General features: G+C 52.7%; 1 protein-coding gene across 3 annotated transcripts in view; it reads left to right on the forward strand.

Annotated features, from left to right (window-relative positions):
• Positions 1 to 836: 836 nt before the first annotated feature.
• The window catches only part of Acot11 (acyl-CoA thioesterase 11), an 85689-nt gene continuing 64535 nt past the window's right edge, over positions 837 to 21990 (forward strand). Inside the window, exon 1 of one of the 3 annotated variants that reach the window (XM_046450889.2) lies at positions 837 to 1012. In XM_046450889.2, the coding sequence (XP_046306845.1) occupies positions 980 to 1012 (33 nt within the window). In that variant the 5' untranslated portion in view covers positions 837 to 979. Of the gene's footprint in view, positions 1013 to 1289; positions 1422 to 21990 lie in introns of those variants that run through there. The other 2 variants (XM_046450887.2, XM_046450888.2) reach the window with 2 other exon arrangements.

Here is a 21990-nt window from a genome sequence, read left to right on the forward strand (position 1 = left end):
TTGCAGGTGCTTTGTAGTTATTGGCTGTACCACCTGGAGCACCTTCCTGTTGGGTGCCTGGCTCACAACAGGGGCCTGGTTGTTATGGGGTGATTGTTATCTCCCCCATCCACTTGTCTTCCGCAGCTCTCTTGCCTGGATCCCTTCCCCCACCCTTTTATTTTCTACCTTCCAGGCTCTTTACTGTCCCAACTTCAACTTGAGTGTCAAGGTCTCCTGGTCAAGCTTCTTGCAGGAGTCAGGGGGAGAAGGGGAAAATCCTGGTGGTGACTACAGGGGGTTGAATCCTGCATGGCCATCAGGTGGAATTTGGCAGGTGCCACTTTTAGAAGAATCTCACTGCCCATGTTAAAGAAGTGAGTGGTGCGCCCTGTCTCTGGCCAGCAGCTGCTGGGCTTGACAGCCTGGATGGGTGGAGCAGGCAAGCGGCTCTCTCCAGGGTGAAGAGTCCTAGCAGGTGGGTCCGCTGTCTCTGCAAGGTGGCTGGCAGCGCCCTGGCCTCCCGCTATGCTGCAGCCTGACCCCTTGTGGACGGATGGAAATCTGGACCTGGAGCTGAATCTCCGGCCCCTGGGGACCATCCTGGAGCCTAGGGTCCCCGTGGGGAGGATGACGGAGCCGGCATGGGGGCTGGAAATGGGGGTGATTGGAGTTTGGCTGGGGTTGGAAGCCGAGTGAGCTTCCGGCTGGGTGTCCAGTAGGTGGGGACTGGCTCCCGAAGCGGCGGTGCCCAGTTGGCCGCCCCTGAGAACCCTTCTGGGCAGGGGTTCCAGGAGGAGGGGGGGCAGGAGCGGCTGCGGAGAGGCCGGGAGGCGGCTAGAAGCTCTGGCTGCGGAGGGCGGGAGCTCGGGAGGAGGAGCCCGAGGCCGCTGGCTGCATTTGGAGCCCCAGCCGGAGCCGGCTGTGGCTCAGGTGACCTGAGGCTGTCTCTGGGAGCGCGCTGATCCCCACCGCCTGGTCCACACTGCTAGAGGCCGCAATGATCCAGAATGTCGGCAATCACCTGCGAAGGGTATGACCAGTGGGCTGGGGCGCGGGAGGCTGGGGACCCAGAAAGATTAACGTTTGCTTTGGAAGTTAGAAGTTCTGCTGCTTCTTTTTTTCACTTTCCACGGGCCATTTTCTAGCTCTCTTTGGAAAGAAATTGCAGAAGCCCGGGGCTGTTTAATTATAAGCAGCAATTTCCAAACAAGCCCTAGGGACCACTAGATCCCCAAGGGCTGGCTGTTTGACTGGAATCACTCGCAGCGAGTTCTGGAATTCTTGTGGGGTTGTGCATTTCTGCAGGCGCAGTTGTGTGTGTGTTTCTGCTGGCCATCTGAGCTGGCTCTGGGTATTCCAGCTCCCCGCTCAAAGCCCTTTGAGCGATGGAAGTTACAGGATGAAGGTGTGTACACCCTCTAATGACGGAGCGCAACCGGGTAAGGACGGGAGAACAGTCGCAGGACCATGTGAGGGAAAGGCCATGTGGAAAAGTGTTCCTTGAGGTGACCTTGAAGAGCACTTTCCCCTAGAACCTCCTAACAGGGACTTTGGAGCTGAAATTTCATGTTGAGGCCCCAGGCAGACTCAAGTTCCTCTCAGTGTCTGGCAGGGATCTTTGACCTGGTGCATGGAGAAGAGCTCAGGACAGACTGGCAGAGCTTTGCTGGGTGTACAGTGGCTGTCTATTGAGGACATTTTCAGCAAAAAAAACTTTTAAAAAGGGACCGGAGCAAATAAAGAAATATCTTATTTGTCCCCCACCTCCACCTGCACAGCCACCTTTCAACTTGTTCTCCTGCCCCTCCCAGTGCACCTGTCTTCCCACAGCCAACCCCCTTCACACTGATTACCTGACGCTGGGGATCTTGGTGACCTGGCTTGTGCATGCCTCCCTCGAATCCCCCCATCCTGCCCCTCTGCATTCTCAGCAGCAGCCCACTGTCCTGCTTTCCATGGTCTTAGTGTCTCCGTGGTCTCTCTTTCAGGCTGGTGTCCATGCTGTGCCTTCTCCCAGTCACCCCAGCCTTCCTGTGCCTCCCCTAAGCTACCTCTGTGGCAAGTTCCTCCTGAGCCATCAGATTGAGCTCAGATGCTGCCTCCTCTGGAAAGCCCTCCCAGATTTCTCACATCACTGTGCACCGCTATGTGAGCTCCTTCTCATACTGGAATGTGTGCTTGACTCGCGCGTCCACCTCTCGCACAAGCCAGTGAGCTCCATGCAGCTGCTCCTGGTGAACCCAGCACAGAGCTGGGCCTGGCCAGAGTCCAGGGAATGATTAGTGAATGAATGAGAACAGGCGACTTCTCAGCCAGGGCAGGTAGGATCTGGACAGCAGGGCCCAGGGGTCAGAGAGAGGGTCTTCCAGGTGGGTGGGCTGCCTGTGTCTTTTCTTGGTCCCTGTCATATTTAACCCTTCAGGACTATTTTCCCATTAATCCTCATCTGTAACTGGGGACAAGCGGGTGGGTAAGAGTAGTGTCATTTTATAGTAGCAGATCCCCATAAGTGCTGCCCACGCCAGGCACCAAGCCAAAGTCAGGCACATGTTACTTCAATCAGTTCTCTGAGGGAGGTACACTCACCACCCCCAAATTGCAGATAAAGAATCTGAGGCTCTGAGAGGTGAAGTGATTTGTCCCAGATCACACTGGTAGGAAGTGGCAGAGCTGGAATTTGAATTCAGTGGTCCTGGCTCCATAGTTTGAGCTTTTAAGAAACCTGAGACAGGGCTGGGGATGTGGCTCAAGTGGTAGTGTGCTCACCTAGCATGCGTGAGGCACTGGGTTCAATTCTCAGCACCACATAAAAATAAAATAAAGATATTGTGTCCACCTAAAACTAAAAAATAAATACTAAAAAAGAAAGAAAGAAACCTGAGACAGAGTTGGGCATGGTGGTGCACTCTTGTAATCCCAGTTCAAAGCCAGCCTTAGCAATCTATTGAGGCTCTGAGCCACTTAGCAAGACCCTGTCTTAAAATAAAAAATAAAATAAAAAGGATTGAGGATGTATCTCAGTGGTTAAGTGCCTCTGAGTCCAATGCCTGGTACAAAAAAAAAAAAAAAAAAAAGGAGAAACCTGAGACAGCCAGCTGAAGGTCTAGAAATGACATTCAACCCACATGTCCTGAGCCCATCTGCCATTTGGTTCCCCGTACTACCTCCATTGATTCTTGGAATGGAGCAGGGTGTAGATGTGGAAATTGGGCTCATGAGAACACAAGGGACCTCACATCAGCTAAAAGCACTGTGACCTTGATTGCTACCTTTGAACTTGTGCCTGATTGGCAGAGATTCTTGGATTTCCCTTGCCTCTTCCCTTAGCTCTTCTTGAATTCGGGAGATTTGGGAGGGATGTTTTCTGGTTTGGTATCAAAGCTGTTTTTAATGAAAAGCAAGCAAACCCCAAAACCCCACCAAACTATTTCCACTAGGTACGAAGAAGCCAGATTAAACTGGGAACAGAAGTAAGGGGTTGTTTCACAAGTCCCACTTTGCATGGTTTGGGGACAATTTTCAGTACCCTAAGGCACTGCAGACAGAGTGAGTGTTGAAGTCTGGTAATTCTGGCTCCTACTCATGACTGGGTACCAAGCAAACACTTGGTGTGTATAAGTGACTGAGTGAGTGACTGAAGCTGTGAGTGCCACCAAGCCTGGTGGCAGGCAGGGTGCTGTGTGTGGATCTGGGGATGCTGGAAAGTTCTTCCTGTCCTGTCTCATAAATGTCTCTTCTTTCCCCATCCAAGATGTCAGTCTGTACTGAGAACTGAGTCTTGCACTCCTGGTGGTCAAGGGACCACAGGCACCCTAGTAAAAGGCTGGCCAGACTCTTGAGAGGCCTGGGAACCTATATCCAGTCTCAGGTCTGGCCTGGGCCAGGTCAGTTCCCTGTACAACCTTTTTACTCCAGAAATGGTGACAGAGATATTTGACCCAGTTCTCCCCAAAACAGCTGGGGGCATCTGTGCTTGTGTTCATAGACCTATATGCTGGCTATACCTCTAGCATGATTGTGCTACCTCACTATGAACCTGAGGGCAGCTGGAGGAACTTCTATCCCAACTCATCCTACCCAGCCTTGTTAGGGGTCTGGCCCTTGTTAGGGGTCTGGTGGGGAGGTTTAGGACATGGCATTTGGATTAGAATCTTAGGTTCACTCCATATTCACTGTGTGACCTGGGCCAGGTGTTCCTCTGTCTGGGTCTCAGCATGTTGGGTGATCATAGAGGTCCCCTAACCCTGACATCTGGAAACCTGAACATTTGTGACAGATCTGTGTATCACCTTGAGGGTGGTCTTGACAGAGAAAGGCAGGGGCTGGTCTCCCTGGAGGAGAAGGAGGAGGAGTGGTGGAGAAGTAGAGACCTGTAGACATAGAATGATGTGCCTGTCACATAGCAAGGGTTCAGAAATGACTAAATGAAGTCATGACCACGGAAGTGGGCTGAGGTGATCCCAGAGGAAGAGGTGAGACTTGAACAATCATTATCAATCTCTTCAGGAGCGGTGTGTGAAATCCAGTCTGGTCATGGGCAGATGCCCTTAGTGTTCTTAATCTGTCTGGAGGACTCTTCCTATCCTTCAAAGTCCAGCCATCGCTTCCCATTTGAATCCCCATCCTACCTGGCCCCAGAGTAAATGAGGTCTGCTCAGGATGTGCTACCCACTTCGCTTGTTCCCTCCACAGGTACTTAACTCCGAGGATTAACTTGTGACGGGTGCTGACAGCTAATAGGGGACAGATGGTAAAATGGTAGTCAAATCAATACCAACGAAAATCTGTATTAAGTACTGTGACTAAAGCGTCATTGCCCTGTGCGAGCTATGCATCAAGCATGCAATAACTTATTTATTCCTTGTAACAACTCTGTGAAGTGGATAATGTTATTGTGTTCATATTAAAGGTGAAACTGAGACAGAGAGATTAAGTAATATCCCCCATATCACACAGCTAGTAGGTGGCATTGCAGGGCTTACCAGGCTGTCTGGAGCACTGAGATCTGAGAGAAAAGAGAGGGAGGTCAGGGGAGAGCTCTTTGAGCAGGTGACAGTTGAGCAGAGATCTAGTGGCTGAGCAAAGGCAGCTGGGGAGGAGCATTCCGGGCAGAGGGAGCAGTGTTCATTTGTAGGCTCTGAGGTGTGGGAGCTTGGTGTGTCTGACAGCTGAATGGAGCCCAGGTGGCTTGAAGTGGGGAGAACCAGGGGCAGAACACTGGAAGAGGCAGAGATGAGGCTCTGAGATGCTGCAGCTGTGCATCTGGGCCCTGTAGGTGAGAGGGTTTGGTGTGCTGTGAGCTCCTTGAGACTCTCTGGTCCCCAGGCTTAGTACAAGATGCACAGCCCCTGCAAGCTGGACTCGGGGACCCAGGGAAACAATCTTCCTGACTCCGCTTCTCTGTGTGGCTAGCACTCTGATGGTCCCAACTGCCTTCCCAATGACTCCAACTCCTCATAGCAGAGAGGCAGGGATAGGATCAGCCCCCTGCACAGATGAGGTACAAAGAAGTGAGATGAGGTGCCTGGGTTCCTGAAGCTGGCCAGAGAGACTCAGGACCCACCTGCTACCTTGGGACCCTTCTCCAGGTCTTTCTTTGGCAGGAAAGCATCTGGAACCTCTGTGCACCCAGTGGGTGGTTTCCATCACCCTTGGACCTACCCCATCCAGCCTCCTCTGCCCACACTTGCACACTGAAAATGTGGGCTTGGAGTCCCAGGCTGTCTGAGCTGATCCTCCCATGCATATATCAGGGTCTAGGGAAGGTTGTACCACCACCCCGGCCTGTGCCTGGGCTGGTAGTGGGACTGTGCTGGCATCTTGGAACTTTTGGAGAGCTATTCACTGCTCTGCCAGACAGCGAAAGGGTCCAGAGAGACCTGCCTACTTACTTTGCCTTTGTAGGCTCCAGTTTTTTGATCTGTGAAGCAAACTTGCCAGGTTGTTGATAGAATTAGCCATTGGAGGACTGTAGAACTCGGCATGGGATTGGCCTTGGTTAGCACTCGTTCCTTTTTTTCCCCATCTCATCTGGACTTGAGTTTCCTCAATGGCCCAGTGGCAGGGCTGGTTGGTCTACTGAGATGGTAAGAGTTAACTTTTCTGTTGAGGATCTACTACTAAGTGTTAGGCATATTTAAATGTCCTAACAGCTCTGCAAGGCTGCTGGCATTCAACTGGCTTTCTTTCCCCCTCTTTTGGTATTGGGGATTGAACTCAGGGGTGCTTTACTACTAAGCTACATCCCAGCCCTTTTTATTTTTATTTTGAAACAGGGTCTCACTAAGTTGCAGAGGCTGACCTCGTATTTTTGATCCTTCCAGCCTCCTGAGTCACTGGAATTATAGGTATGCACCACCATGCCTGGCTCAACTGGCTTCTCAGATCAAGGCTCTGGCATTAAGTCACTTTGAGCTAGTTAGACAATTCGAAGTCTTGCCTGATCCTAGGCTCCAGCTGGGCGGGGATCCTGGGTACCAAGGCTCTTTACCTTGTCCTGGTCCTACCTGGCTGAGCCAAGAAACTGACATATTTGCCTTGTACCTGCTCTGTCCTGTGGTTCCAGGCACAGGTGGTGCTGCTAGCTGGGTCCTTGGCCAGCTCCCTGGCTACAAGCCTGTGCCCTTGTCATTCCCAGGAGCAGCCTCATTGCAGGTCAGAGGTGGCATCAGGACAGCAATAGGCCCAGAGTTTGGCCCTTTGGGGATGCAGGAATGAGTCAGACTGGACCTGTCCTCAGGTGCCCCAGATGATGGGGAGATAGAGAGAGGATCACGTGATGATGGTAGCACAATGTGGCCAAGCTGTGGCAGATGAAAGCCTTGAGGTGGCCTTTACCAGCTCAGGGAGGGGTCAGGACAGGCTCCGTGGAGGAGGTGATGGATTGGCTTCCCTGAGAGCTTTTCTGGGTTAGGAAGTGCAGTCTAGGAGAGGCACCTGTATGTGAGAGGTGGGAAAGAAGCCAGTTCCACAAGGAAATGAAGGAATTTAGCAGGGACCCCTGAGGACACTCTTTCTGCCCCCCTTGACTATGTAATATGTGTGTGCATGGGGGTGGGCAGGAGATATACATATTCATCTCCTGCCTGGGTCTTCCTCAGTGGTGATAATTTGCCCTCAGCCAATTACACATTAACTCATTAATGTCAGTAGACACAAACTGGTAAGCCTTTTTGGAGAGTCTGCCCAGTGGGCAGAACCAGCTCCGGCAGGGAGAAAGCAGAATCTCAGCTCTACCACTCAGTGGCACAGAGCCTCAGCTTCTCTGCTCACCAGGCTTCATTTGGCTCCCTCTCCTGTGCCAGAGGCACGGCTCCTTGTCCCTCGAAGGCCTAGGTGAGGAGTAAATGGAATCATGCAGAGCCACTGTAGAATGTCACAGCCAGATGCCAGACTTCAGAGAGACACGTGCACCAGCCCCTGCTCTGGGGCTTTTCCTGGCTCCTCGTGTGCACTTTGCCATCTAGAATGTGCTGTCCGTGCTTTATCAAATCAGGCTGTTCAGAGCCAGTGAGTCAGCAGCTGGGCTGGGCTCGGGCTGAATCCGGGCTCTGGGGGCTCGCTGAGGGGCAGCAGTGCCAATTCTGAGGTCTCTCCACTCCTAAGCTATGTCCTATTTGTGACCCTAGAACAGGCTGTGATCCGCCCCGGGGTGTGGCCTGGCCCAGGTGTGGTCCTGGTCCCCAGTCAGAGGTTGTTAAAGGCCCTTTGGCCTCTCTTAAAGCACCTCTGGTTTCCAGGAGCCTCCAGGCCTCTGCACCAGGTAGGTCCATGTTTTCTTTTGATCCCTTGAGAAGGTTGTGGAGAGACCTAGTACCTTTCTTTTCTCCGGGGATCCAGCCCCAGTGAGCTGTGGCAGGGACAGAGGGGAGGTCTGGAGCCAGAAGACCCTGGTGTGATCTTGATGAGCTGTTTCTCAGCTTCAGCTTCATCTCCGCATGGCAGGGCTACAGGGTGATGATGGACCCTGTCACTTGAGCAGGTTCACACCGTGAGCTTGACCAAGAAATTAATGTTAGATCGGTCTGCTTGCCTACAGGCTTTGCAAGCAATGGGGTTCATGGAAAGGGTGGGCCCGGAGAGAGGAAGGGGCCAAGGATTAAATGACTTTAGGGTAGGGGTGGGGTGGAGGGATGGTCTGTCCACGAAGAGAGTCAGAAGGGGAAGAGCCCAGCACTGCTTCCCACCCCACCCTGAGGGCCTCCTGGGACTCTGAGCTGCTCCAGTCCTACCCTCCCCTTGATTTTGAAGATAAAAGCAGAGCTTCTAGGCAGCAAGTCTAAGAAAGGTGTGTCTCTTGGGGAAACTGGTTCTTAGCTAGGCAAACAGGTGAGTGGGAGGGACTTCTGAGCTGGCCAGGCTGGCCCTGTGGACAGGGAGTGGTGGTGGGGTGGTGACAGCCAGGGTCTTTACCTCAGAGATCCCTCCACAGCCCAGGTAAGATCCACTCTTCAGAGACCACCTCCCCAGTCAGTGGTGTTCCCCTATTGCCTGGAGGGCAAGGGAGTGGGGGGGCAAGAGAGGAGAGTCTGAAGTGCCGGGGGTAGGGGCCTGGAGATGTGGCTTGGTGGTGGAGCATTAGCCAGGCTTTGCAGGAGGCCTTGGGACTGATCCCTAGCACCTGTAAAAATCCAGAGGAAAGGAGTGCCATGGACTGGTGACCTGACCTCCTTCTGGGGGTGTTCCTTCTGCAGAGAGCCCTTGCTGGGTTCTGGAGTCAGAGAACCTCAGTTCAACCTCTCCTTTGCCTTTTACTGGTCAAGAGTCCTTGGAGGGATCTTTTATTGATGAATTTTTTGTTTTCCTCATCTGTGAAGTGAGGATTTCTGCTTCTATTTTTTGTTTTGAGACAAGGTCTCACTAAGTTGCCAAGGCTGACTTTGAATTTGCAATCCTCCTGCCTCAGCCTCCTGGGTTGCTGGGATTACAGTGGAGTTGAGAATTTAAGGATCCCCAGGGACTGGACCTGGCACACAGTGGCTGCATGACAAGTGGTAGCCTTGGATTTCTAAAAGCGATCTTTTTTTTTGGGGGGGGGGTGCGGTGTGCCAGGGATTAAATTCAGGGGCACTGAGCCACATCCCCAGCCCTATTTTGTATTTTATTTAGAGATAGGGTCTCATTAAGTTGCTTAGTGCCTCACCATTGCTGAGGATGGCTTTGAACTTGTGATCCTCTAGCCTCAGCTTCCTGAGCCACTGCAATTACAGGCACGTGCCACCAAACTGTGGCTCTTAAAAGCAGTCTTTGAGGTTCTGCTAGGTCACTTCTTGGGCAGCTCCTGACCTGTGGGCAGCACTCTGGCTCCGTGGGACCCCTCCTACAGGCTCTATTCCTTAGCATGGAAGGAGCTCTAACATCTAACATCTAGGACCTTCCTGTCCCCATGTCCCCTTCCAACTACTACCATGTTTCTTTGCTCCATTTCCCCTTAAAAATTGCTGAGTTTTCTGTGATCCCATTTCCACTTGGTTACCTCTCATCCTCTCCCTAAGTCATTCTGACGGAATCCTCCCTTTCCCTCCCCACTCCCTTCCTGTGGTTAAATTGGGGAGAACTTCTCTCCCCATGTGCTTCAGCTCTGCTTGTGGCTCCTGGAGAGCCACCCTCCCCAGGGCCTGCTCCTACCTGGCTCCCTCTAGGCTCCTCCTTCCTACTGGCCTGTGTCAAGTGTGGGTGTCTCTGGCTACCTTCTCTCCTTGGGTCTTGTTTATATTGGTCCTAAGACTGCAAAACAAACCACCTCAGACTTAGTGGCTTAAAACAACTCTTTATGACATCTTGATGCCCAGGAGCTCTATCAGGGTTCTACTGGGTGATTCTTCTGCCCTGTGGGGCACTGGTGGAGGTAACTTGGTGGTTTTTAGCTGGCAGATGAGCTAACTGACTTTGTTGGCACCTCAGTAGGGATGGCTTCAAGGTTGGGCTTAGCTGGGACTGTCATTCAGAATACCCACAGATGACCTCTGTAGTGTGACAGTCTCAGGGGAGTCAGATTTCCTACCTGGCAGAGGGCTACAGAGTAGGAGGTCCCAAAGGCCTGGGTGGAAGCAGCAAGGCTTCGCATGATCTGGTCTTAGAGGTACTGGTTGAAATGTCACCAAAGGTGACTCAGATCCAGGGGTGGGGATTCGATTCTACCTCTCAGTAGGAGTAGCAAAAAATCAGCTGCATTTTGACCACAAAGTTGCAGATACTCACATGCCTTTTTTTTTGGTACCAGGTATTGAACCCAGGGCGCTTAGCCACTAAGCCACATCCCGGTCCCTTTTTTATGTTTAATTTAGAGTCAGGGCCTTGCTGAGTTACTTTAGGCCTCACTAAATTGCTGAGGCTGGTTCTGAACTTATGATTCTCCTGCCTCAGCCTCCCAAACTGCTGGGATTAACAGATGTGCGCCCAGTTCTGTTTTATTTTTTGTTTTGAGACAAGTTCTCACTAAATTGACAAGGCTGAATTTGAATTTATAATTCTCCTGCCTCAGCCTCCTGGGTTGCTGGGATTACAGACATGTGCCACCGTGCCTGCCCTGGAACTCCTTGACACCTCTCTGAATGTCTAATTCTTGCCAGGTGTGGTGTCACATACCTATAATCCCAGTGGCTCTGGAGACTGAGACAGGAATATTGAAAATTCAAATACAGCCTCAGCAATTCGGCAAAGCCCTAAGCAACCAAGTGAGAACCCTGTCTCAAAAAAAAAAAAAAAAAAGTCTAGGAACGTAGGAATGTGTCTTAGTGGTTAAGCACCCCTGGGTTCAATCCCTGGTACCAAATAGATAAATAAATTTCCCAGTCACTCATTCCAAGCCTGAGCCTTCCCTTTCTCTCACCCTCCTGCCTGGGAGCCACCAGCAAGTGGTGCTGGAGGGAAATCCAGCCCCTGTGGGGACCTACGTGGCCTTGGGCAACCTGGCCCCGTCTGCCCTCCTGACTTCTCCCCTTCCACCTTCTTCCCCACGGACAGCCAAACCCCTCTGTTTTCCGCCTGCCACCCTGCAGCCCCAGGGCCTTGTGCAATTGCTCCTTGCCATTTACCTTAGGCAGGAGCTCTCCATTTCCCACCCCAGGTCACCTCTTCCCACCCACCACCTTCTCTCTTGATGACATCCCTGTTTTTCTCTCTTCTGGCACGGTCCATTCTCTAAGATGACCTTGTTTCTTTTTGCTTACTATCTGTCCATGAGGCTGTTGTGTGCCATCCTGTGTTCCCAGCTCCTGCAAGTAAGGAATAGGAGTTTAACAGAGAGAAACACCTGCTAGAGCCTCTTTCTAACCTTGTTTATCCTTGTGTCATCTTGATTTTATACCTTATTAGGTCTTCTGCTCTCTGACCCAGCGGGCCGCCCGCTCTGCAGCCAGAGTCCCCCATGCAGCCTGGCTCCCCCTCACCCCACAGTTCCTCCTGCAGCCTGGCTGTCCTTCCTGGTCCTGGCCCCTCTGTTCCCCCCTCACAGTGCTGGGCCTCATGCTGCTGCAAAACCCCAGCTGTCTCCTCCCCGCACTGAGTCACTCTTTCCCTAAATGGGACCCCTCACCACCTACCCCCACCGCAGCGGTAAGTCTTCAGCAGCCACAGGGCCAGGGTTTGGGTTACAGCAGGATTGTCACTGTTGAGTTTGTGGACAGACTAAATCATGAGGCTGTTTTCACATAAACAGCTATTAAGCTAGAGCCACCCTTGCACGCAAACTATCCCTTAAGAAAAGGGATAGTGGCCGGAAACACTTCAAGGGAGACCAGCAAAGTGAGCCTTTTCCATTTTCATCTCCTGGGTCTGTTTGGTCTTTTTTTCCCTTTCAGTACTGGGGTTGGGACTTGGGGGTGCTCTACCACTGAGCTATATCCCCTTAATTTTTATTTTTTATTTTGAGGGAGGGTCTTGCTAAATTGCCCAGGCTGATGTTGAACTTTTGATCCTCTGCCTAGGCCTCCCAAGGCTCTGCGATTACAGGCACGAGCCACTGTATTTGGCTTCTTTTTTTAAAAAAAATTAATTTATTTATTTTAATTAGGTATATAAGACAGTAGAATGCATTTTGATTCATTGTACATAATTGCAGCACAACTTTTCATTTCTCTGGTTGGACATGATGTAGCATCACACCCTATGTGCAGTCATACAGGTACCTAGGGTAATGATGTCCATCTCATTCCACCATCTTTCCTGCCCCCATTCCCCCGCACCCCACTTGGCTTCTTCTGCTTGGTCTTGTATGTTACAGACTTTCAGGTGGCCTTCCATGACTGGGTGATTCATTCAAGCCATCTGACCTGGTATTGAATGGAGCAGGCAAATAGGGTACTCCTTTGGAGATGCCTTTCAGTTTCAATTTAATATGTTTTTACTGAGCATTTAAAGTGTTTGGGGTCTATGCAAATGCAAGATTTGCAGATATGTCTATTCTTGCCCCAATGGGCCCCTCTCTGTGCCTGGCATATCTTATTCTTTGTTACCCCAAGCTGGATTCTAGTGATTGTCACATTTGATTCTAAGCATTTATTTCCCCCCTGAGGGTCTTGAGCCTTCTAGGGGCCTGGGAAGTAGGAAGGGTCAAGCAACCGAGTGTTGGACTGTGTGGACATCTGTGGGAGGCCTCATGAAGGGCCATGGACTCCATCTTGTTCAAACCTGATTCTTCATTGAAATGAAGCCTTGGTGGAAGAAAGATTTTGTGTTCAACAGGCAGTACTGGGAGGAAAAGTGAATATCGTTGTCACAGGATGGGGCTAGGAGGCCCCAGCTGACCCATGCTCTGCAAAGGTCACTTTACCAGTCTCATCAGATGTCCCTTATCCAGGGCCCTGCTCAGGCCTTTCCTCTCTAGACAGTTTCCTGTGTCTTTCAACCATACCTGGCTTTTTTATGTGTATGTGTGTGGGGAAACCCAGAATTGAACTCAGGGGCACTTGACCAGTGACCACATCCCCAGCCCTATCTTGTATTCTGTTTAGAGTCAGGGTCCACTGACTTGCTTATCACCTTGCTTTTGCTGAGGTTTTGAACTTGCAATCCTCCTGCCTCAGCCTCCTGAGCGGCTGGGATTACAGACAGGTGCCGCTGTGCCAGGCCCATGCCCAGCTTTTTAACAACATAAAGATCTGCAGTGTTGGGAGCCCTTCCTGTGGGTCAGCTCCTATTCTTTCCACATGTAATCTCATTGAGTCCTCTTTATGACAGTCCTGTTCCCATTTTAGAGATGTGGAAACTGAGTGGTTTAGGTAAATGGCTTAGGGTTATCCAGCCAGCCAGGCAGGGCAGGAGCCAGCACAGTCTGAGCCTGCTGAGCCAGGCCTCCACCTCTGCTCACCCGGTGCCTTTCTGTGCTTTTCTTTCTTCTCTCCCTCCACCTTTTTTTTTTTTTTCCAGTAAGCCTTTCTGGTGGGCTCTTATTCCTCTGAGAGTGTGGAAAACAGTGGGATGTCGTGGGGCTAGGACAGGTTAAAGCTGTGTTGCAGGCCAAGAGTGGGAGGCTGAGGGAAGAGGGCCATGTGCAGCCTGTGCCTGGAAAGAACCGTGGCGCCCTGTCTGCTCCGCAGCCTCCGCCTCCCAACCCTCAGGTTTACCAATGTGAGGCCTTTGAAGCAGCCCCACGGGGTTGGTGTCCCTCTGCTAAGTCTCCTTCTGAGGCCTGCTCCACCTGCACTGCTTAATAAGGGAATGTCTTCAGTGACGAGTCACACCCCCTGCCCGCCCTGCTCTGCCCTGCTTCCTGAACATTTTAGAGAGGAATGAGTTGTTGTGTGGTGCTGGGGAAGGGGGTAAGGTGGGTAAGGTGGGAAGGAGGAGGCTGAGTGGTAGGAGAGTTCTGAGGCCCGCACCTTGAGGGCCTGCGGGGTGCCCAGTGGGGAGGTATGGCCTGAGGGGCTGGGAGAGGAGCCCCACTTGCTGGGGAAGGCAAGACACAGCCCTCAGCAACAGGGGCCCACCAGGCTGCCCGCTTCCTGGGGCAGGAAGTCCCAGCGGCTGCCAGAATCCCCAGGCTGAGAGCAGCTCAAGCCAGAGGAATGTGTGGTGTGTGGTGTGTGGGGGGAGGCGGGAGGGGCCCTTCATGTCTCCCTGGCTTCTCCCTCTGCTGTGTGTGTGTGTACGTGTGAGCGTGTGTGTGCGCATGTCCATTCTGCTGGCCGGGCTCCCTGTCAGCCTCTTTTGTTTTTTCTCTCTCCCTGACCTCATTCCTTTTCTATTCTTCCTTTCCCTCCTCTCCCTTTGTTCCATTCTCTCTCTACAACTGTTTTTCCCCTCTGTCTATAGCTGCTCTCTTTTCTTCTCCCTTCCTGCTTGTGCTCTCTCTCTCTCTCTCTCCCCCTCCCTCCCTCTCTCTCCTGGAGGGGAGTTGTGATGCCAGGAGCTGCAGTGCCCAGTTCCAGGGTAAATGAGGCAGCTTGCAGGATGGCAGGGCCTGAGCCTATTGCCTGGTTGCCTGTTGCCATGGTGACCTAGAGGCGGTGGCAGGCAGCAGCCTTGGCTGTCTGGCAGGGAAGACATGTAAGGCTCTGATGAGGTGAGGCCAGGTCTGTCCTTCACAGCCTCTGAATGGCCACCTAGCTGCCAGGGCTCATGAGGTGACTGCCTGCGAATGTGGGTGCTAGGTTGGGTGCTGTCCTGGTGAGTCCCCTGAGGTGCACACAGCAGAGATCAGTCGCGTTTGGGGTCAGCACCCTCCTGGCCTCTTTCTGGGGCATGCTGGAGTAGGGAGTGGGAGGTGGCAGAGGGTCCAAAGGGAGAAAGCCACAGGGAGGTAGCAGGGGTGGAGGTGAGGTGGGTGCTGGGAGACCTGGACGGGCAGATGTGCTTCTCATTAGAAGGGTTTGTGTCGGAGAGAGTGAGCCCGTGGTCCAAGGGAGCAAGCGAGCTCATACTGGACAGTCAGTGGATGGGGTATGGCAGGTGGCATTGCTGTTCTGGAGAGAGGCCCATCTGGCATGTGGTGTCTTCTCCTCAGAGCAGAGGGTTTTCAAGGCACAACCTTCAGCTCACAGAGAGTGCACAGTCTCCTCAATGGTGGTGGCTCATTGGGACAGTGTTCCAGAAAGTGCCTTGACTCTGGACTGTAGGGTACTGACACTACAGGTCTTTCTGCAGGGGACATGAGAGTAGATGGGGAGCTTCTAGGGAGTCTTGTCTCCAAGGCTGTCACAAGTGCGTGGGAGGCAGCGGTGACTACTCTGCCTGCCAGGCAGTTACAACAGAGTGGCCAAGCAGCCTCAGCCTTGGAGTTAAACAGACTTGGGTCCAAGTCCCACCTCTGCCCTTTGCTGGCTGAATGATTTTGTGTGTGCATATTCAAGGCACCCACCCTCCCTGGGCCTTTGTTCCCCCATCTGTAAAATGGGACTAATAACAGCAGGGTTGTGTGAAGATTAAAAGATAAAAGTGCGAAGATTAAAACTGCATGTGAAATCCTCAGTACTCAGTAAATCCTCAAGGGAGAGCCGTTATTCTCCATCTTGCTCTGCGTGCATACCCTCTTCAATTTTATGAACAAAAGAAGCTTGTGAAAAAAGCCCAGACAGGTTAAAACACTTGCTCACGTCCCACAGGCCGTTAGTTCTGGGCACCTTGCAGGCATAGTGCCCAACAGTACAGAGAAGAGACCAGTACAGTGAGAATCCTAAATATTCAGAGTGGTCCTGAGGCACAAAGGTGAGAACACAGGCAAAGGCAGAGGCTGTCCTCCATGTCTTCATGCTCTTATCCAAAGGCTAGGTCAGGCTAGCTGAGGTTAAGCAGAACCCCAGCCCCCACAGACTATGCCCCGTCCTGCAGGTCTCGGCCGCCAGCCCCCACGCAGGCTCAGGCCGCACACACTCCTGCAGCCCCTGCCCCTGGGTTACCAGTATCTCCCAGGATGCCTCTGGTTCCATGCCTAGCTTCCCATCTGGACCCTGTGAAGGTGGCCCCCAATTCAGGTTTGCTCACCAGGGTAGGCCTGACCTAGCCTTTGGATAAGAGCATGAAGACATGGAGGACAGCCTCTGCCTTTGCCTGTGTTCTCACCTTTGTGCCTCAGGACCACTCTGAGTATTTAAGATTCTCATTTTACAGGTGAGGAAACTGACCCCGGGCGGGGGGGGGGGGTTGCCCATTGGTTGTTGAATGAATGAATGAATAGCTGAGTGGACAGAGGGGAAGCCGTTGCCTGGGGCCCCCCTGCTGCTGAGGGTAGGGTTGGGATTCCAGAACTCCAGGACCCCCTGTTCCATGCTGCATCCCTTCTCCATGTTTCCATTTCCCCAAGTGAGAAACAAAGGCTGCTGTCTCTTTGATGGTTGAGAAAAGTGAGCCCCATCTAGCCGACTGCCCCGTGCTCTGCAGTCTCCTTGAGTGATGCTCCCGCACATGTGTACAGCACCTCACCGTTAGCTACTGCCTTGAGTTTTGGGGATCTGCTTTTAGTAGTAGTAGTCCCTACTACTTTATCATTGAGCTGCATCCCCAGCCCTTTTCATTTTACATTTGGAGACAGGGTCTCACTAAGTTGCTGAGGGCCTTGCTAAGTCGCTGATTTGCAACCATCCTATCTCGGCCTCTGGAGTCCCTGGGATTATGGCTGTGTCCCGCTGTGCCTGTAGGAATCTGCTTTGATCCTTGTCCTACCCTTGAATGGAGGTGGGCTGCTTGTCCCGTTTTTCCCAAAGAGGAAACAACTCAATGACATGCCCAAGGACTGCCTGACTCTCAGCCCATTTGCTTAAGACCTTGGACAGAGCCTTGGGCCTCAGTTTCCCCATCCATGCAACCATCCAGGTGTAATCAGTCTCCAAGCCCTTCTCACTCATGATGCCAAGGAAAGGTCTGCAGGGTAGACAGAGGCCAGAGACCTGTGCTCAAGCCAGAGCTGGGCAGATTGGGTGGGATCTGGGACTTCACTGAGCGAGGGTCCCTGAATACTTTGTCAGTGGTAGGGCCTCAAATATTTGCTCCTGGGTCAGATGAGATGTGCATGGAGTGGCATTCAGGAAACACCTTCTCCATTTGCTCTGGCTCCTGGCCAGTTTCTCAGTGGACCCTGGCAGTTCTGATGACCTTGACCTGGCTGAGGGTAGGCATCAGATTTCAGACAAGGATATTTTTACCCTTGGGGGTGGAGGAAGGCAGGTGATGTTATGGCTCTCTGTTCTAGAATGGGTTGAGGGGACAGGATAGGAATGGGGCCTCATGATGTGTGTGCTCCCTGCCTATGTGAGGTGACACTAGTGAACCCACTGAACAAATGCATATAGTTGGACCACAACAAGCCACACTCTGTGCTCCTGGGCCCTATAGGCACCAGGAGTGGAGAGAGGGTTCCTGCTTGGTGGATCTTCTGTTCTGGTGTCAATCAAATACCCCACGATTAAGTGGGCATTGTCACAATGGAGAGCACGACAGAGGTGAGGCACATGGTGGGTGCCAGAGTGCTGAAGTGGGGAGGAGATAATGCAGCCAGGGAGAGCAGGAGTGTAGGAGTGGAGATACCATCTGATGTTTTGTTCATTTATTTTTGTAGTGGAGATTGAACTCAGGAGCACACAACCACTGAGCCACATCCCCAGCCCTTTTTATTTACTTATTTTTGAGACAGGGTCTCATTAAGTTGCTTAGGGCCTCACTAAATTGCTGAGACAGGCTTGGAGCCTGTAATTCCCCTGCTTCAGCCTCCTGAGCCATCTGGATTACAGGTCTATGCCACTGTGCCTGGCACAATCTGATGTTTTGGGTAATCAGAAGCCTGTGGTATTTCCCTTCCCAGGCTCAGGATGGCTTCATGGATGAGTGCTCCCTGTTTTACCTTAAGAGTTTGATACCCTCTGCTACCCTTTGTTGCCTTGTCTGCTCGGAACCTCAAGTCCAAATGCGGTTCTCTGTGGTAGGATCTGGATTCCTACCATAATCTTTTCCTCCCTTATTTGGTTCTTTAACTGGAATTGTTTGCATTTCTGGCCCAGTGAATGTGTATCCTGTGTGTGTCCCCTGTGTGTGTGTAGAGTCCACCTCGGAGCCTTTTTTGGGAAGAAGGTAGGGAGTAGGCCTGAGGGGGAGCTTTGGAATGTGGACAGTACTCCTTCTGGCCTGTGAGTAAATGGCTCGGAGGCTGCCCTTGATTGCACTGGTCTCTCAAAGAGGCTGGAAAAGGGCTGAGCCTCCCTGGTGGGGACAGGCATCCAGTTTAGGAATCTGGCTCACACTGTTCAGCCTGACCTGGCTAGGACAATGAGGACTTTCATGGGGCCTTGCCCATGGGTCCAAGGGTGGGCCAGAGGCCTTCTCTCCCTGTCCCCTCAAGGGACTGCCTCAGGGCCCCACCCCATGCCCTTGGGAGAGATGGGGTGGGGGTGGGGGAACACTGGCTTCGTGGTATTTGGCTGGGATTAAGTCCTGCCCCGGGATCACTGGCTTTATAAATTGTCCCAGAACCACTTAAAGGAGCTCATAATCTGGCCCTCACAGGGCTGTGGCTGGGTTCTGGTGAGCTTATGGGTAGAAAGTACTATTAAACAGACCAGCGTCAACTATGTTTGGGTCTTTATTTCTATAGGAAACTCAAATTCATCTTTCTAAAGTTAACAGTAAGTGATCAGTAAGAGCTAGCCATAGGGTAGGAGTTTTATACACTCACTCTCCTTTCATTTCATCCCACAGTGACACGTGGAGGTAGGTATTATAATCCCATATTTACCGGTAAGGGAATTGAGGCCCATAGGTGTTGAACAGTGTGCCTGAGGTTTCATGGGGAGGTAGTAGAACTGGACTTGAACCCAAGCCGGGCCAACCCCAATGCCTGTGCCCAGCTGGTGTCGCGGTGGGCATCTTCAGAGGCTGTTCAAGCCTGTGACTCCTGCCAGGGCAAGTGCTGTCCTTTGCACTAGACCTGCTATTCTGAACGGGACCCGCAGGCACTGTGATCTCTGCCCTGACTGATCACTGTGGGCCATACCCTTCTCCAGGAGTCTTCCATGGTTTCTGGGCACTCTGGGTCTGCTCACCAGGTCCCTGACTGCCCACTCCTATTTCCACCCCAGCAGGTGTGCCTGGCATTTCCCCACCAGTGTGCTGTGCCCTGATGTCCACACTACCAGAGCTGCTGCTGTTCCCTGCCCCTCTGTTCCCCACAGCCTCTCCGCAGCTCACACAGACGCCTCTTGTCCTGAGTCTCAGCCCTAAGGCTGCCTTGTCATTCGTCTTTTCCTTCTTCTCTTCCACTGGCAGTCATTTGGCGTCTGCTCTGTGCTGGGCCTGGGTCTTGTCCTGTGGGGGTGATGGGAGTGGCGGGGCTTGGTCCGTGCTGTGAGGGAGACAGGAGGCTGCAGGAGTCTGGGAGGCCCTGGCTCTCCCTGTGGATGAGGGGTGTGGATAGAGGATGAAAGTGGCAGAGAAGGTGGACAGGGTGGACAGGGGCAAATGAAGGGGCTCTGGCAGAAGCAGTATTCCTGTGGTGGGGGAGAAGAGCAGGAGCGGGAGCAGTGCTCTGAGGAAGGCACGTGGTTGGGAGCTGTGGGACTGGGGCCAGTGTAGAGCTGCAGTGGCTGGGCCTTGCTCCTGACAACCATGGGAGCCATCAAAGAGTCTTGAGCAGGTAGTGCCTGGCGAGAACTGTTCTTTAAAAAGGTCATTGTAAGCTGAGCACAGGGTTGCACTCCTGCAATCCCAGCAGCTCAGGAGGCTGAGGCAGGAGGATTGCAAATTCAAGGCCAGCCTTAGGCAGCCCTAAGCAACTTCGAGAGACCCTGTCTCAATAAATAAATAAATAAATAAATAAATAAATAAAATTAAATAAAATAAAAAGGGCTGGGGATGTGGCTCAGTGGCCTGGGTTCAATCCCTGGTACCAAAAAAAAAAAAAAAAAAAGAAAGGTCATTGTGGTCCTAAGGTCAGAGGGAAGCGTGAAGTCCGTTGTAGGAGTTCTGAGGATTTGACCAGATCTTCCTGCAAGGCAGGTCATAGTAAGTAGCCTTGGTCGAGTCTCTGGGTCTTCTTTGGGGACAGATCCCCCTGGTGCTGTGTAGAGGCTGGAGGGAGATGGGGTGGCTGGAGCCTGTGGACAGGCTGTGGGACTAGTCAGGACACAGGGAGGCTGAGTGTTTAAGAAGGCGAAATTGTTGGGACTTAGACACTCCGGGGAGAGAGGAAATCATGGTTAAGCCTATTGTCGAATTGCCCAGCAGGCCCAGGAGGGCCAGTCTCTGCCCTTTCAGCTGGGTGACACTGGACTAGTCTTTCCCTCCATGCCTTAGTCCCCCCAGCTGAGCAAGGTAGTCTCTCCTGCTCTGACTCAACAGGTCTGTGATGTGACTGATCAGGAGGACAGACACAGAGCCCACGGTGTGACTAGCCAGGGCCTACTCTAGGATCATCAAATCTGGCCAGGTCGGCTATGGCCTGGGGCCAGCGCTTGGCATGGCTACTATCGGAGAGGGCACATCTCTGACCTCTGAGTGCCCTCCCCTTCACAGCAGCTGGGCCCTGTCAGCTGCGTTGGCCTGGCCTGCCTGGCTATTCCAGGTCCTGACTCCAGCCAGGGCCTCTGCTCTCTGGAGAGGAGTGGCTCCAGTCTGGGGTCCCATTGGCTAAACCGTGCCTAGCTGCACACACCCCTGCTTCCCGGGCTGGCTGGCTGCCCACCTGAGAGGGAGGCCTGGCCTGCCCCATGTGGGCAGACTGCCTCAGAGCCCAAGGGAGGAGGTGGGGGTCTGAGAGACTGTGCCTGGGGCCGCCTGGGCTGCTCTGTCCCCACCTCCTTTGCTCCCACCCCATCTCTGCACCCCTCCTGTGAGAGGAGTCTCATGTCAGCAGCAATGAGGTCCTCAGTTTGCTTCAAGGTGGAGGGCTCAGCTCTGATTGGAGGAGCATAGTGTTTCTGTTTGAAGGGGTGCCGGTGCTCTGCAGCTTCCTGATTGGGAATCCCACTGAGTGTGCCAGGCCCCAGGCGGGCTTAGACCCTAGAATCCTGGAGCCAGTGCTATGTACCTTAGGGAGTGACAGTTCTCTTCTTTGCTGGGGAGGGCAGGCGTGACTCAGGAAGAAAGGGGCCTTGCTCATGATCTCATAGTGCCTGAGGGACAGGCTAGAGTTTGCACTTAAGTCTGTCTCTGGTTGTCCTTCTGAAAACCTCTAATGAGGTCCTACTGTGTGCTAGGCCCCTCTAGGCTCAAGTTGTCATTGTATTCGTGGTGCTTGGCCCAGGGTCCAGGACAGAGAAGGTGCTTGGTGAATGAATGAATGAGGCAAAGATCCTGTCTCCATGCAGCAGAGTCTAGTGGAAGGCAGGGTTCCTGTTTCACAGAACAGGAAGCAGGACAGTCAGGGATAGGGACCACTCCGCTGAGAAGTAGGGAGAAAACTGGAGTTCAGCAGTCTGACTCCTGGCCCAGGGCTTTGTCCAGCTTCAGTTTCCTCATCTGTAAGATGGGTTGACAGTCCTGGCTTTCTGCCTGCCTCGTGAGGGCCGGGCGAGGCGGTGGGTGGGATAGAGCAGGGCCCTGTGTGGGGCTTCCCTCTGTGCCTGTCCAGACTGCCTAGGAACCTCAGATGGTTGACTCCCTTTATTCTGCCCACCAGTCCTCTGCCTCTTGCCTCCCACATTTCCTCAGTTCTCTCCGGGCTTCTTTCTGGACTGTTCTTCCCAGAACACCTGGCAGTGAGAGGGGTTTGGAAAGAGTGTGGGTAAATGGACCCTGCCTGCCTCCTCCCTCTCTCCCTGCCCCTGCTCCCAGAAAGCCAGCTACTCGCATCCATGTAGGCTTCCAGTGCATGGCCAGACTGGAGATGCCTTGGCAATGGTTACCATGGCAACGGGTCCTGCTGCGTGGACCACAGTGCCTTCAAGCCAACTGTGAGGACTAGAAAGCTGGTCAGCCTGGCACTCCATGGGCCTCCGCCCAGGCTGAGAGGTCTCAGGGCTGTGGCTCTCTTTTTTCCCAGCCCTGTGCTTACTACCCAGTGGCTCTTGGGAATGAGCTGCATCTCTGGGAACCACAAGCAGTTCTGGGTCAGACAGGCCTGGTTCAAATCCTGGTTCTATCACT

Source organism: Marmota monax, unplaced genomic scaffold (genome assembly GCF_021218885.2).
Source record: "Marmota monax isolate L192 unplaced genomic scaffold, Marmota_monax_Labrador192_F-V1.1 WCK01_AAM20220418_F8-fsc00023, whole genome shotgun sequence".
Classification (NCBI taxonomy): Eukaryota; Metazoa; Chordata; class Mammalia; order Rodentia; family Sciuridae; genus Marmota; species Marmota monax.